This window comes from Penicillium crustosum (assembly GCF_028827405.1).
Source record: "Penicillium crustosum strain IBT 35664 chromosome Unknown utg000002l_segment0_segment0, whole genome shotgun sequence".
Taxonomy (NCBI): Eukaryota; Fungi; Ascomycota; class Eurotiomycetes; order Eurotiales; family Aspergillaceae; genus Penicillium; species Penicillium crustosum.
The window spans coordinates 2,522,404-2,537,148 of record NW_026623123.1 but is presented as its reverse complement, the minus strand read 5'-3'; the positions used below and the strand labels follow the sequence as shown (position 1 = coordinate 2,537,148).

The window sequence follows — 14,745 nt, the reverse complement described above, 5'->3', positions numbered from 1 at the left end:
GGATAGGAGGTGAATATACAATCCCGAAGAATGGGATGATCGTCTTTTCCTAGTCAATTCCAGTGGTACGGATAAGCATCCATTAGCATCCACAAGCTCCTCAAGGGCCATCCGTTCCACTCCCGTCTTTTCAGCCCCAAGTCTCCACAATTGTGGCTAAACCTATGAAGAACAAGACCGGCAATTCACCATGACCCGTGGGATTTTTTTACCAGAATGCAGAAAATATACTGTATTTCTTCGCAGTACTGCACTAATTGTCTTGGTATAGACGGGCCGTCCTGTCAGACACTCCCCAGGGCCACTCCTATCACGTATGGATGCAGATCCGAAGACCCCAATTTACCATCGAGAAGGAGGTGAAATCCAAATGAAGTTTCCGTTCGTATACAGTAGTGCCTCGCACTCCAAAGTCCAAGTTCATTTCCGCATTTGCGATGACTGCAATACAACTCTACTTGCAGAGGCGGAAGAAGAACCTGGGCAGGCCCTGAAGATCCGCACTCGGTTACAGACACATTATATGGCCAAAAATCACGAGATAGCCCTTTGAGCAGATCAACTAATTAGATTCGTATTGCCAACTTGCCTGCTGCCTGGGTGTGTGATGCTTCCAATTCTAGTGATGTGCAAATGCCAAGATGTCGAGTGGTACAAGGGAAACAACACGATCCAATGATATTCTGCTATTGGTTCAGCTAAAGGGGTCAACGTCGTCGCGCGACTTGGGTGATTCTCGCCCTGAGTCTCAGCCCGTTTATAGTGCACTCACCTTTGTCACCCCTGGTCGCGCGACCGTAAAGCGGTGCTTGCCCATTTCTCACCCGGGCGACACCCACCGAACTACTGAACGCACATATGCAAGAGCTTCATTTAATCTGAGACAAATTTCCAACGTACGAAACTCTTCCCTGCCTCTGCTGCTTCTCCACTCTAGTAGTTGGTTAATGTTTGGACATCCAGAAGACGGTATAGTAAGCATCGTTTTACACCGAAAGGGTAAGACTGCTTACCGATAATCAACCACTCAATCCTTTACCACATGTGGACAGCCTCGGGCGATACTGGTGCATTCTTGGGGTTTTGTATCTGTTGAAGGGTGGCAAAAAGTTCGTCGCTGTTGGGGATGACACCATTGGGTAGATCTTTAAGCAATATCCATTCTAGAAGTCTACAGCTCTGATGTTGTATTTTAGCCGGATACGAATCTTTAGTGTTGGTTTTCGTAATAGTGTTGTTGACAGCATGCAAGTCATCATGTTTCTTTGATGCGTTTCGTTGTAGGGCTCTGCCAGGCACCTGAGCTCGGGCTCAAGTATGGCTTACTAAGCCAAGATCTGGGCGGTCCCGTCAGCAACCCGCTGACGTTTCAACCTTAGAAATGCCATCTCCAACTTGACTGTCAGATCCATACTAATTGAGTGTCTTAATTGACACTGCGGTTCTGGCTTGATCTGCTTACCTAGCTGTGATCAGAATGAGCTACACCTTGTGTTCCTGACGTTTTTGTGCAGCTTCCGCTAGCTCAACTTCCGCCAAACCTCCGTCATGTCCGATTCGCGCCCAGGGCCAGTCTCACTAGCACGATACCGACCTATCCTCTATCTCTTTACTGGTGTCGCCGCTGCTTATGCAATTCTCTATGTTCACAATAACATCATTTCGCAGCCATCATCAACTTCACTCCGTCGTCGAAATGCTGTGCGCCGCGCGAGACCAACCGAAGCTGAAGAACTCGGGATCGTTGATACTCCGTCCTATCGAGCCATTACCCACCTTGAACAACTAGAGCGTCAGAATGGTGTATATGGGACATTTCGCATTGAGACAGAGGATGGCCGTCGCGTGGAGAGCGGTCTTCTTCCATCACTCCTCGCAACACGCGACCAGCTGATGGAAGAAGTTGGTGTCCCACCTGCTCATGCAGAGCGCATGCGCGAGATGATGGAAGATACGTTTCTCGAATCCTTCCTTGCACTTGATTTCCCGTCTGCGCACATTCTCCCAGAAAATACCCCAGAGAGAACATACTTGACAGAACAACTTCAACGCCGAGGTATCTCCCGAGCTGGTATCGAAAGAGCTCTGGTCCGGTTCAACGGAGATGTAAATTATGGAGAGGAGCTGCGTCGGCGACGACAGAATGGCGAACGTGTCACTCTCTCAACCTCCACTTTCCCAGACGTGACTGCGCCCCCACAAAATCTTGACGGGGGTGAGACAGTGGTGGACGACCAAAGTGTCTTCTCATGGCGTGATGGAAACAACGATCCTTCCAATAGGGAAGGTCAAAACCTGCTCAATCTACTTTACCACATCGCTGAGGACCAGGCGCGGAGGGACGGCTATATCCATCGTGGAGTCACTTGCAATAGCTGCGGTGCCATGCCGATTCAAGGTATCAGATACCGATGTGCCAACTGCATTGATTACGATCTGTGTGAGACGTGCGAGGCAATGCAGGTCCACATCAAGACACATTTATTCTACAAAGTGCGGATCCCAGCCCCATTCTTAGGAAGCCCTCGTCAATCTCAGCCTGTGTGGTATCCTGGGAAGCCTTCAATGCTCCCGCGCAGTCTTCCACGCCCTCTCGCCAAGCGTCTCATGAAAGACTGCAATTTTGAGAATACTGAGCTTGATGCACTCTGGGATCAGTTCCGCTGTTTGGCTAATTATGAGTGGGCGAACGACCCGAATAAATTGCATATGGCCATCGATCGCAAAACATTCGACCGATGCTTTGTGCCTAATACTTCTATCCGGCCGCCGCCTCCCAGTCTCATTTACGATCGAATGTTCGCATTCTATGACACCAATGGGGACAATCTCATCGGGTTCGAAGAATTTCTGAAGGGCTTGGCTAGTCTGAACAACAAGAGCAATGACGAACGGCTGCGGCGTGTGTTCCGTGGCTACGACATCGACGGGGATGGCTTCGTTGAACGCAAGGACTTCCTTCGGGTTTTCAGGGCATACTATGCGCTGAGCCGGGAGCTCACAAAGGACATGGTTGCTGGCATGGAGGATGACTTCTTAGAGGGCGGAGCCCGTGATGTGGTTCTCGGTAGCCAGCCTATCAGCTCTGCATTCCCCGGCAGTATCCCTTCTGGCGAACGTTCTCGTACAGGCGAAGGCAAGCGCATGAATTCTGAGGGGGACATGGAAATCGTTGACAATGAAGGAATTTTGCGACAAGATGGAGATGACACTGGTGATCGGCATTTGGTCGTGGGTGATGCTGCTGTCAGATCACAGTTTAGCCGAATGAGACCATTGTTCCCATCTACACTACGCCTGGCACCCACCGAGACCACCCCTCGCCCGTCGGGTGTCATAGAAGGTGACCAAAATGACAACGAAGAAGACGAAGATGGTGCTAGCGAGACCAGTGGGTCAGACCAATCTAGCTCGTCGGTGGCCAGTGGCATCTGGCCCCCAGCTGAACACATTCTCGAAGAAGATATCATCGAAGCCCTTGGGTCCTATATTCCCGCTCGAGAAATCACGGATCCAATTGATCGGGCTCGCGTCGCGGATGCCGTTTATCATAGAATGCGCGAAGATGACCAAAGACGTGTGTTTGACGCCCGTCAGCGTGGAATCGACGAGCGTTGGAGGCGCCGGGCTTTCTACACGGATGAAGAAGATGGAGCCACTGTTCCTGAGGGTTACGAAAGGGATCCAGCCATCGATGACTCCAGCGATGAAGACCTAGATGAATCCGAATCGCGCCCACCATCTTTCCGGTCGCGATCCTCGTCCAAAGTGCGATTCCAGGATGATCTCAATGACGACGAGTATGACATTCGATCTAACCCGTCAACCTCGTCACGGAGTATTCCTGTTGGGGAGCGATGGGGTGGGTTTGAAATCCCAGAGATCGAGAGGGACGTTGGGAAAGAAATCTTGTATCAAGTCACACAACAGGGATTCAATGAGCTTCTAGATATTCTATTCAAGCCGAAAGAGGACCTTCTAATGGAAGTCTATCGCACGCGAGCTGAGCGCAAGGTCTGGGCCCGCGAGATTGAACTCGCCGGAAAAGAGGACCCCTCAAAACGCGCCGCAACTGAAAATGTTCCAGTTGAAGAGGAACTCGAGGAAATTATCAACGACCGACCACTTGATGATCTATTGCAGCGTGCTGGTTACGGAATTCAAAGCCCAGTTCTGGCGCCTTCCAATGCCGGGGCAGTAGCTCCTTCGTCACCGGGGCCCACCGCCTCAGATGATGATGGCGATGATGATGAGTATGAAGAAGACGATGATGAAGACGTGCGACCAGCTCATCTCGCTGATCCCGGAGAAAATACTGGAATTGGGCAAGCGCGGCCCTTTGAAGAATCCGACACAGCGTCCGCTACTTCGTCTGATTATGACGATGATATCGCTGCCTCTCAAGCATCTGGTGCGGAGCCATCCAGTCGGATTGTTGAAGATGATACACTTTACTACGATCCAACCCTCCCACAACATCGTCCTGACGAGCCATTCATAGTGGCCCGGGAAGTGATCGATGAATCCGACTCCGATCTAGAAGAACCCCCAACTACAAGCACGAACCCTGATCTCCCTCCTCAGTTCCGACTCCAACCTGGGACCACCTCTCTTCCCGCCCCATCTTCTCCCCACTCCTCCCCAGAAGCCGAAGCCACAGCGCCCAAGCTTCCTCCCTCTCCTATGCAACCACTACCACCCCCTCACCGTGTCAATGACCAGCCTCGTGAAGCTCCTGCCCCACGCCGACCTTCAGCCCGGACTCTAGCTCGATGGGTCTATTTAGACCAGGTAGAACGTGAAAATAAGGAACGTGGCAATGGTGCGAGACTCAACTTTGAGGAGTTCTCGCGCCGTATGGCTGCTGATCGGGGACGCCGACTGGCATTTGTGGCCAGTTGGATTGAGATGGCTAGCTTTTGATTCTGAGGAAGTTCCTAGATTAACCTAGGTGTACATTATTGTAAATTAGCGATACTTCTGAGTTGATTCAGAATTGTTACAATGACAATTTGATTAGATACCACCAAAAAAAAAACGTGTCTCTGATTTTCTAATTTCCTAATTTTCTAACGGGCTACTAATAAGAGTCGGCTATACTCCGTAGTGGCGTAGACATCCATACTTAACCCATCTTCTATAGAACATCACTAATTTAGTCCAATGACGGAATTTGTAGCACCTCATTTCTCCAAGATAAATTTTATTCCAACCGAAAATACCTCGGAAAATAAGACTTTTGTGGCCCAGCCCTTGAAGCACGTTCCCTCATATTACGTGCTTTTGGAGGCCAATGGCTCACTTTGCACCATTGTTATCACCAGAATGACTCCCCTTATCGATTTAACCATAAACTAGGGTTCTTCAACCGTCTCCAGTCTACAAACTAGTCCTAGTCGTGGGGTTCTATCGGGCGAGAGAGATAAAACCAAGAAATCGCGATTATAATGGGACCTGACGTGCTATTGTGATTTTGTTTAACATTCCCAACCTTGGGGCCCATAGCCATGCAGTACTATAATAGTGGCTTTCTCCAGTGTTATGATCCGTATAGCAATCTCTCATATCTATCATGGCTTTCGAACGTCTGGCCCGGTTCTACCGGTCATGTCTTCTCCAGATTATCCTTGTCGGATTAGTCGCCTTCTGCGAACCCGGTATCTGGACTGCTCTCAATAACCTTGGAGCTGGAGGAAATGCCAAGGTAAGTCTTCTGGATCTTGGGAATCTGTGTAACTACCGCTAACATATTGTGCAGCCTTATCTGAACAATGCCGCCAATGCCTTGACATATGGACTCATGTCAGTAGGTTGTTTCCTTGCCGGTGGTGTTACCAACAAGATCACTGCAAAATGGACCTTGTTTATCGGTGCTGCATTCTACACTCCCTATGCAGCTGGTCTATACTGCAACAATCGTTATGGAAACGAATGGTTCCTCTTGCTCGGAGCCGCTCTTTGTGGAATTGGAGCGTCTCTTCTATGGGCTAGTGAGGCTGCCATTGCAGTTGGATATCCGGAGGAGGAGAAAAGAGGACGGTAAGTTGAGCCTCCAGACCATCCACTTGTTGTTATTTGACTGACCGTTTTATGTTTAGCTATGTTGCAATCTGGATGAGTATCCGCCAGATGGGACCGCTTGTTGGTGGTGCGATCTCCCTCGCTCTCAATATCAACACTGCACATGTTGGTAAGGTCACCTACACAACATACTTAGGTCTTGTTGCCATTTCATCCCTCGGGGCTCCGTTCGCATTGCTGTTGTCACAGCCGCAAGATGTCATCAGAAGCAATGGCACCAAAATCCCTTACATGAAGAAAACTAGTCTCTCTATCGAGGCTCGTGCTATCTGGAAGCAACTTCGCAATAAGTACATGCTGCTACTCATTCCGGTCTTCCTTGCGGGACAATTTGGTGCAACTTATCAGGGAAATTATTTGACAAGTATGACATCTCCACTCCTCCTTTATCAATAATAAATAGCACCACTAACAGCAATATTAGCTTATTTCACTGTCCGCTCTAGAGCCCTTGCTTCTTTCTTGACGGCTGTGGTCGGCGCTGCCGCCAATATATCGACAGGCCTATTCCTAGATCTGAAATTTTTGTCGCGAGGAACCAGATCTAAAATTATGTATATCTTCGTCCTCTTCTTTGTCACAGCTTCTTGGATATGGAACGCCATCGTCGAGACGAGACTCTCCCACATGGCCGAACCACCCGCTTTCGATTTGGGCGATGGTCCCTTCTTCAACTCGGCTTTCACCGTCTACATCTTCTTCCGGTTCTTCTATGAGGCGCTGCAGACATACATCTATTGGTTGATGGCCGAGATCAAGGGAGCGCAGGGAGATGGCGATATCGCCAGAACAACCGGCATCCTGAGATCGTGGGAGTCCATTGGCAGCACGATTGCTTACGCGGTCGGCGCAACTCACTGGCCCAACTTGAACCAAATGGCACTGGGATTTGCACTGTGGGGTGTTACGATTCCATTTACACTTCTCGCGGTGTTTGGCAATTGGAATGTTGTTCAGGCGGTCGAGGTGGAGGAAGAGGAACAGACAGACAACAGTAGCTTGGAGGCACAGCGGGTTATTGTCAACTCTGACGGGAAGGATTAGATGTGTTCTGTTGTCGCTGGGTGACAGATTTGATAAAGAAACAATCCAAGTGGTTGTTGCTTCAAATGTAATAGAGCTTGTGTTCATGTCGATGTTGATGCCCTAAATATATAGATGGGATTGAAGAACCAACGTTAGAATATTAGAAAATATACCTCAAACTCTTCACATGGATGGATCCACTTCTCACTTAGTAACAGCATATTAAACCACACAGTGCCCATCTAGTTATTATTCTTGGGTGGAATGTCAATATAATGTCAACATGGGCTGTGTAGTTGTGTTATATTATTGATTCTAGTTGATAAAGCCAAAGCTGGCTGTCTCTTCCATCAATTGGCCCAAGTGGTCGAGCAGTTTCCTGGTCTAGCGGTTATGATTTTCCGTTAACAAATGCGATTAGCATATGTTCCGGAAAGGTTCTGGGTTCGATTCCCAGGGAAACTATTTTTTGATCTTTTTGTATATTTAGCCGCATTGTTTTTTTTTTTGGCCCTTTCTTTAAACAGTTCAAGTCAATTGATGTGACTGACCTGCAATAGAGCCCAGCGGAGCCATGTGACTATACTCGGGGACATCTCATGAACAAGGCAGCCCAAAACCTGGAATGTATGGAATATTAGCAGAAGAAAAAGACAGAAGTGGACCACTCAAGCGAGTCAAATTAGAGACATAACATCACAGACATAATCTCGTACTGAATACAACAAAAAAAAAAGCCGAAATCATGACATGGTCGTGTAGCACAGGGGAAAACGTATGAAGCATGGTAAACATAAACATATCAAGACAACCAACCCGAACGCCAAAAAAAAAAAAAAAAAAATTCAAACCGAGAAAATCAACAAAACTACCACCCTAGTACTGTTTCCTTTTGTACCGCTGGCTGACACATATCTGGGGGAGATGTACACAGTCACCTGCGGCGAGAGCTGGACGATTTCTTCCTCCCAGCCCGAAGGATTTAGTTTCAATCCCTCCTTCATGTGGGCTGGGTAGCTGCCTGGGCTTTTGTTCTGATTGAAAATCACAAAGGCCCCATGGTACCTTTCCTCCAAGGAGTTCAAACTTGACAGTAGGGTATTCCAAACGGACTTGTAAAAAGAAAAGGAAGAGAAAACCAGAGGAAAACAGGACAATCCAAAAGGGCTCCCACGGGAAGACAACAGAAACATAACAGTGGCATCCAAGTGGAAAATTAAAAGAGATGGCCATTACTCCTCCAGTGGATTCAAGGGTTTGCGAATCTTACACGACGGCCACGTCGTTCCTGAATCAATTTCTCAGCGTCAACATAAAGACAATCGAGAAACTGCATGGCACTAGCATCCCTAAGGATCTTCGCGACCTGTGTACCCGCAGAAATGAGCTGCAGCACGTTGCGGTCATCCTTGACCGGCCTAGACTGGTGCTTGGCAGCATGACGCATCTCCAGGGAGTTCTCCAGGACGGTGATGAGCTGCTTAATTTGGCGGTTGTACAAGAGGTGAGCCGGGATGCGGCGTGTAGTAGCCAGTCGTTTCAAAAGGTATACCCATTCGGTCCACTCGCGATCTGAGGGGACCTTGACGGGTCTTTTGTCCTGTTCGATGGGAACACGGAACTGGTGCTTTGCGATGAAGTCATAGGCACACTGGGACAGACGGTCGTTGACCTTGTGGAGGATTCTGTCTTGCTCGCCGGCATCGAGGTTAGTAGGGAGCTGGGGAAGCTCTTTATCCTGGGCTGCAACAGCCTGTGGAGAAGGTGGCTCCAGGAACTGATGCGGGCCATCAAATTCATCCCGGTTCGATGTCCGTCTCTGGGAATGGTAGTGCGGGCTTCCTCTGGTTCTCTCGGCAGCTCGCTGGTTATTTCTTTCCATGACATACTCCGGGCTTTCCGGGGGTTCATGGTTCCAAGGTCCCGCCTTAGGGATTCGCGAGGCATGTGGTTCGGGTGGCTCCATTCATGAGTCCTGGATTGTGGGTGGGCCTGTCCGGCTGGAGGGTAGGATAAACGTCCCGTGGGTGGGTTAATCATATGGCCGTGGTTATCCAGATGGACTGGACCTCCGTGGTAATGGGCTTGATGGTTAGAATCCATCGGAACGAAAGGCAATTGGCGGTCGTCTCTGTAGCCATATCCGTGGGGAGTAGATGGTGACCTTTTACCGCTTAGCAAAAGGAACGAGAGCGATATTTGTCGATGATAACTTGGAAGGAGTTTGCAATGAAGTGAACGATGACCAAAAAATACCTTTGCTGATAGACCACCGGAGGGGTTGCTGGGGTTCCATACATAGAGTGTTGAGCCATGGTGCTGTTACGGAGTATGAGTTTCGAATTCCAAGGATTGTGGCACGGAAATAAAGGAGGGAATGGCGATGCTGATTTTGCTAACCTATGGCGAGACCGAGGATCAAATTTAGAGTTGATAGAGCTTGCACAAGAACCGAGACCTGCTGGCAAAGAGAACGGATAGACCGATCCACCCGCCAATGGATGAGGAAGGACAGGAAGCATGAAGAAAGTAAAGCCGGAGTATTACAACAGCCTAATTTAACAATTGAGAACAAGATCCAGAAGAGCACTGCCAGAAAGAATATTTATATATATTGGGTGCGTTGTTGAGCGAATGAATTCACGAACATCGAGAAAAGGGCAGGTATTATAGTCATTTTGGGAAAGCCAATCTCCCCGGGCCGAACATATTCGTAAGTGTGCCTGACAAAGGGGATCAGAACCAACCCATGTTTATGCAACGGTAGTGTAACTGGATTCAGAGCCGCGCTAGAGGACTTTACGCCAGTGGCGTTGGTGGAGACAAAATATATGGAGAAGGGCCTGTGTTGCCTGGACATTGTCGGGTTCAAGAAAACCAATTGCGTAACAGGAAATGGACCGCCCGTGTCGTTTACTTTGAAGATCTCGATCGATCAAGAATAAGACCGGTGTGTAAAGCTCGTTGGCAGCCGAGGCGCCGTGAGACGCCTCTGTGGGTGCATGGCATGAATCCGCACAGCAAACATTACATCCAAAGCTCCGATCTTCATCAATTAGGGGGGAAGCACCAAAATGCTAGGTGCCGTGCGACCTCCTTCATTCTGGTTCGATAATTGTATTGGGGCAAAGCCTCGGGCAGCAAAGCTTGTGGTGTTGGGTAGAAAACGCAAGGACCGGGGTTCTGGACTTGGACATTGTTGACCTATGGATACCCAAATGTGCAGAGAGAAGATGTGATCTGCACCCTCGAAGGTCCTGGAAGAAATGTAATGATGAGTTGAGGTAGGTGCAACATACGGTTCCGTAGTTAATTTGTGTTGGGCACTCGGGCTGTTTGGGGCCCAATGCAATAAGCCGCATGGGCCATGTCTCTCTTCTGGAGACTCTTCTGGAGATCCGGGTGAAACAAAGAGGAAATATGATATCAAAGTTTTTTAAAATGTGGAGAGCTCAGCTATTCTGATGGCGTACAATCTACCCTTGCAGCCCAACAAGAAGCCCAATGTCTATGCTTCCGAGGTCGAGGTTGCCTAGGAATATTGTTATCAATAACACTCTGAGTGGTCATAGGAGGTATTATGAAATCATCCAAGCTAAGAGGCGCTCCCCAAGAACCGGAAAATCTTAACCATCAGAGTATTTCCAGGGAACCGGGAAGTCTATGTGATTTCCATCAACGTGACATGTTACTGTTTTTGCCGGCTTCCACCATTGAGGATGGGTAATTTTACCCCGAGACGAGAAGCATAATCCTGGATTATTTCGGTGAGTTCGGCAATAGAAAAAAAGAAGGTTGCGCTTGTGATATCTGCTTACCTCGCAACTCAAACGGATGGCTTCTTCGATACCAATACGCGCCTCGTACCCCAGAATCTCCTTAGCTTTGATTCCACCAGCATACCGAGTGGCACATGCATCTTGTATACTCCCACGGCTGAGAGTTGTCATTGTTCCCATCAACCAGGTGACCGTCTCACACGCCAGCCCGGCGAAGTAAGCCAGACTCTTTGGGATATATTTCAAAAGGGGGGACGTGCCCAAAATGTGCCCAGATTGCCAAACAAAAATCACGGAAGACGATAGGTTCGTTATTCTGAATGAAAAAGGCCTCGCCTGCAGCGGTGCGGGACGATAGCAGATTCTCTATGGCCAGGACGTGAGCATCGGCAGCATTGTCAACGTGGGTGATATCCCGCAAATTGAAGCCATTTCCGATAAAAAAGGGGTTTCATATTTGGAGATAGATGCGTGAATAGATGGTACTAGCTGGTAGTCTCCTGCTCCGCAGAGCACCGATGGTCGAAGGGCACATGTCACCATTTTGCTGCTGGAGGCCTTTAGAACGAGTGATTCTGCAGCAGCCTAGCAAAGTGTGTCAGTGGCGTATTTTCTGTCAATTCCGAGAATTCTGTTGATGGGGATTGGTTCCAACCTTGGACTCTCCATAAATGGTTGACTTGAATGCCAAGGGCCATTCTTCATTGATGTTAGGATGAGCGACACGCGTATCGTCGATCACCACGCAGCAACTGCTCGTGTATATGAAGACTTCAACCCCGCTCTTCTTGGATATATCCAGCATATTCTGTGTGCCTTCAAAGTTGATCTTCCATACCTCTTGCTCCAGTCGGCGGCTGAACCGTTCGGCCAAATCTGGGACGATTCCGGCAGTGTGGACAACGATATCTGGTTTCACAGTCTCAAATGCTCTGCTCAATGCTTCAGTTGAAGTGATATCCATCTGCATGTACGTAGTTCTCTGTGGTAGGATGTGCTCAGATTGTGGGGGACTCTGGTCGATGACGGCGAGGACAAAGTTTGGATGTTTTTCTGCAAGAGCCCGCACTATGGCTGAGCCTACAAAGCCAGTGCCACCAGATATGAGGACTTTCTTTGCTGCATCGGCCATTGTGGAAGTTGATTGAGTGTAAACAATATGAGGGCGGGTTTGATGGAGAGGAAGGTTGGACCGGGTGGACAAAACTGTGCGACATTACGACTACCGACAACATAAATACCGCATCACATCGGGACATCTCAAGTGATCAGACTGTTTTGTTTAATTCATTTAGATTTGAAGTTGGTTCTTATATTCTTGATGTTAAACCACGGTCTAGTTCAATGCCAAAGATGACTCTCATGCTGAGCCTGAGACATCATCCTCGTCCTCATCTTCCTCCTCCTCATCTTCATCCTCGTCGTCATCCTTGTCTTTGTCTTCATCTATTTCTTCTTCATACTCATCGCGAGCAGGATCTAATAGATTTAACACTTCTTCTATTCCAGGATGAATGCATTCATTCCGGGCCAGCTCTTCCAATTCCTGCAATTTTGACCACAATGCTTATGGACTCGACTTATGCTCTATGATCAGTTGAACCTCATCCGCTGTCATAAAATTGATGATTTCCATCATCCCATTTACAAGACAGGCATCGGATTGGAACCGCTCCTGCACTTCCCGACCCAATGTATCGTTGGTAGACAGTGCAATCGTCTTGCCAATTTTTCGCAGTGTGGAGAGCCCATTGAGACGTGTCTGAGGGTTTGCGAACTGGCCATAATGATCCGTGATTGATTCGATGATATCGACGACCTCATCGGCCACCAGGACCGATATGTCGTACTGCGCTTGGCTGCGCTTGTAGCGATGTGTGATGTTAATCGATTTCCAGACGTCACTCGAATCTTGGTCGAAGTTGAAGATATAGTTTTGTTCTCTTTCCTTCCTGGGTGGCGTGAATGGCCCTGTCCACCATGTACATGACGTCCGGATGAATGCGCGCTGCGCATGCGAGGATGTTGGCGATACTCCGTGGATTGAGCTCCTGAACACGATGAGAAATTTCTTCTGGTGGTGGTGCTGCTGTATCGACATAAACAATAGAATTAGATCGTGTGTGTTTAGCGCTTTGAGGTTTAGCCATGGTCTGTGGTTATATGCCCACGATCACTGGATGGCTCAGGGGGAAACAGAATCTTCAGGAGAGGATAGGACGAGGAGCAAATAAGGCGATGAAGGACCATTGATATTGAAGAACGTAAATATGACCTAGAAGAAGTAGGGATCAAACAGGAAGATTGGGTGCGGCTACATACGTTTTTAGTTTGTAGTTCGGAGAGACTTGAAACACGAAGCACTTCAGCTCAGAGAGACTGGAAATTTCCTCGCTATTAAATAGAGATTAGAGTACCTAAACTTCTTCGATCAACAGAACCCCAATAATGGTATCTGAAAACAAAGGCCCTTAATCGAGAACACAAGACAAGAGGTGATATAAAATAGATACCTTCTTCCTAATCAGGTAACTCCATGCAGCTCGATGAGATTCGATAAAATAATTATATAATTTATGATTCTTGAGTCTCTCCGAGCCAGAACCGGATATTAAGATGTTCCATGCTTTTACCTACAAAATTGGATTGTTGAATTTGAATTGTGCAGTCAAGGACATAAAAAGGATAATCGACTCACTATTCCCATGACTGGGCCATGGCCAGTCGGCGTTCTATTTACCTATACTATACACCCAGCACTTGTGGCATGGAAATAAAACATGATTATGGCTATAAAATCAGCCCAGGAAGTGATACTACTAGATCGTAGGACGGGAGTACGGAAATATTTCAAGTCATAATCTATACACTGTGTCACATTGAGGACAGCTGCAAAATCACCAGCAGAGCACAGAATGCGAGATACGCAGACATCTAATATACAGATCCTTGACCCAGGTATTATCCCAACAGTCACAAAAAGACTAATCTCGAAAAGAGAAAGCGCTGCGACTAACCAACAAACTCCAAAGTAAATGCAAGAAGAGAAAACAATCTCCCCGGTGGGTAGCTCCCCTAAATCAGAGACAAGCCGCGAGGACAATTGCAGACTTATAGCACACGGCACAAAACCAGCCCACCAAGCTTTTTCTCAACACACTCGCGAGCTTCTAGAATCCCTTGGTCTGTAGAGAGGTACAGACTCTCACCCGGCGACCGAATTCCGGCCACAAACCCGGATTCCTCACCACGCACAACTCGGCGTAGACCTTCCACATCAATGTTGACCCGTCGGGTGGGCTTGCTGACCATCTTGATCTTGCCGAGGACTGACTCGTTTTGCCAGTACTTCAGACCCAGCCACAGCCGCCTTGATGCGACGTTATCGCGCGTTATTGGCTCAATGCCTTCGGCTTCATCGTTGACTGCAGGGTAACCGAGGATGCCATGGGCTGGAGGAGGAGTCGGACCTCCGCGGGCCACGGAGGAGATGTAGCCAGAGTTTTGGAGAGCAAGGGAGAGCTTCAGGTGGAGGTTGCTGTTAGGGATAGAGGTGAGGGCGAGACGGGCCTTGGTAGCATTGTTCAAGTGGGCGCAGACGGCGGAAAGGTTGACGAGAGACATCTTGATTTCGCGGCGGCAGCAATTAAGCTCTACCGGCGGCGGTTCGGAGAGGAAAGAGAGTGGTGGGATTGATCAATTTCGGAAGAGGAAGAAAGATAGGGATCCCGGCTAGACTGGAGCGAAGACCGAGAAGGACCACAATGGACAGCAATTGTCTGGGGAAGTAAAGACACGGCAGGAGGTGTTGCAGCCGACTGAAGATGCGATGATTTGGGGATTGGAAATTTTCGGATAA

At 48.5% G+C, this 14,745-nt stretch overlaps 6 protein-coding genes across 6 annotated transcripts; 2 read left to right on the top strand and 4 right to left on the bottom strand.

The window, feature by feature from the left end:
• Positions 1-1,548: 1,548 nt before the first annotated feature.
• N7487_004463 (EF hand domain protein) lies at positions 1,549-4,923 on the top strand (the record flags this gene model as incomplete). Its single annotated transcript, XM_056872210.1, has 1 exon — positions 1,549-4,923. One exon carries the CDS (start codon positions 1,549-1,551, stop codon positions 4,921-4,923), a length of 3,375 nt encoding a protein of 1,124 aa, XP_056729930.1.
• A 649-nt stretch (positions 4,924-5,572) lies between these two features.
• Positions 5,573-7,125, top strand: N7487_004462 (uncharacterized protein; the record flags this gene model as incomplete). Its single annotated transcript, XM_056872209.1, has 4 exons — positions 5,573-5,704; positions 5,759-6,039; positions 6,099-6,445; positions 6,506-7,125. 4 exons carry the CDS (start codon positions 5,573-5,575, stop codon positions 7,123-7,125), a joined length of 1,380 nt encoding a protein of 459 aa, XP_056729929.1.
• Positions 7,126-8,356: 1,231 nt separating this feature from the next.
• Positions 8,357-9,073, bottom strand: N7487_004461 (uncharacterized protein; the record flags this gene model as incomplete). The annotated part of the gene is made up of 1 exon (XM_056872208.1): positions 8,357-9,073. The coding sequence occupies one exon, from the start codon at positions 9,071-9,073 to the stop codon at positions 8,357-8,359; it is 717 nt and encodes a 238-aa protein (XP_056729928.1).
• Positions 9,074-10,795: 1,722 nt separating this feature from the next.
• N7487_004460 (uncharacterized protein) lies at positions 10,796-12,018 on the bottom strand (the record flags this gene model as incomplete). The annotated part of the gene is given in 4 exon segments (XM_056872207.1): positions 10,796-10,861; positions 10,926-11,250; positions 11,266-11,471; positions 11,542-12,018. The coding sequence occupies 4 exon segments, from the start codon at positions 12,016-12,018 to the stop codon at positions 10,796-10,798; spliced, it is 1,074 nt and encodes a 357-aa protein (XP_056729927.1).
• Positions 12,019-12,246: 228 nt separating this feature from the next.
• N7487_004459 (uncharacterized protein) lies at positions 12,247-13,036 on the bottom strand (the record flags this gene model as incomplete). The annotated part of the gene is made up of 3 exons (XM_056872206.1): positions 12,247-12,432; positions 12,490-12,838; positions 12,873-13,036. The coding sequence occupies 3 exons, from the start codon at positions 13,034-13,036 to the stop codon at positions 12,247-12,249; spliced, it is 699 nt and encodes a 232-aa protein (XP_056729926.1).
• Positions 13,037-13,997: 961 nt separating this feature from the next.
• N7487_004458 (mitochondrial 37S ribosomal protein uS8m) lies at positions 13,998-14,510 on the bottom strand (the record flags this gene model as incomplete). The annotated part of the gene is made up of 1 exon (XM_056872205.1): positions 13,998-14,510. The coding sequence occupies one exon, from the start codon at positions 14,508-14,510 to the stop codon at positions 13,998-14,000; it is 513 nt and encodes a 170-aa protein (XP_056729925.1).
• Between the last annotated feature and the right edge of the window lie 235 nt (positions 14,511-14,745).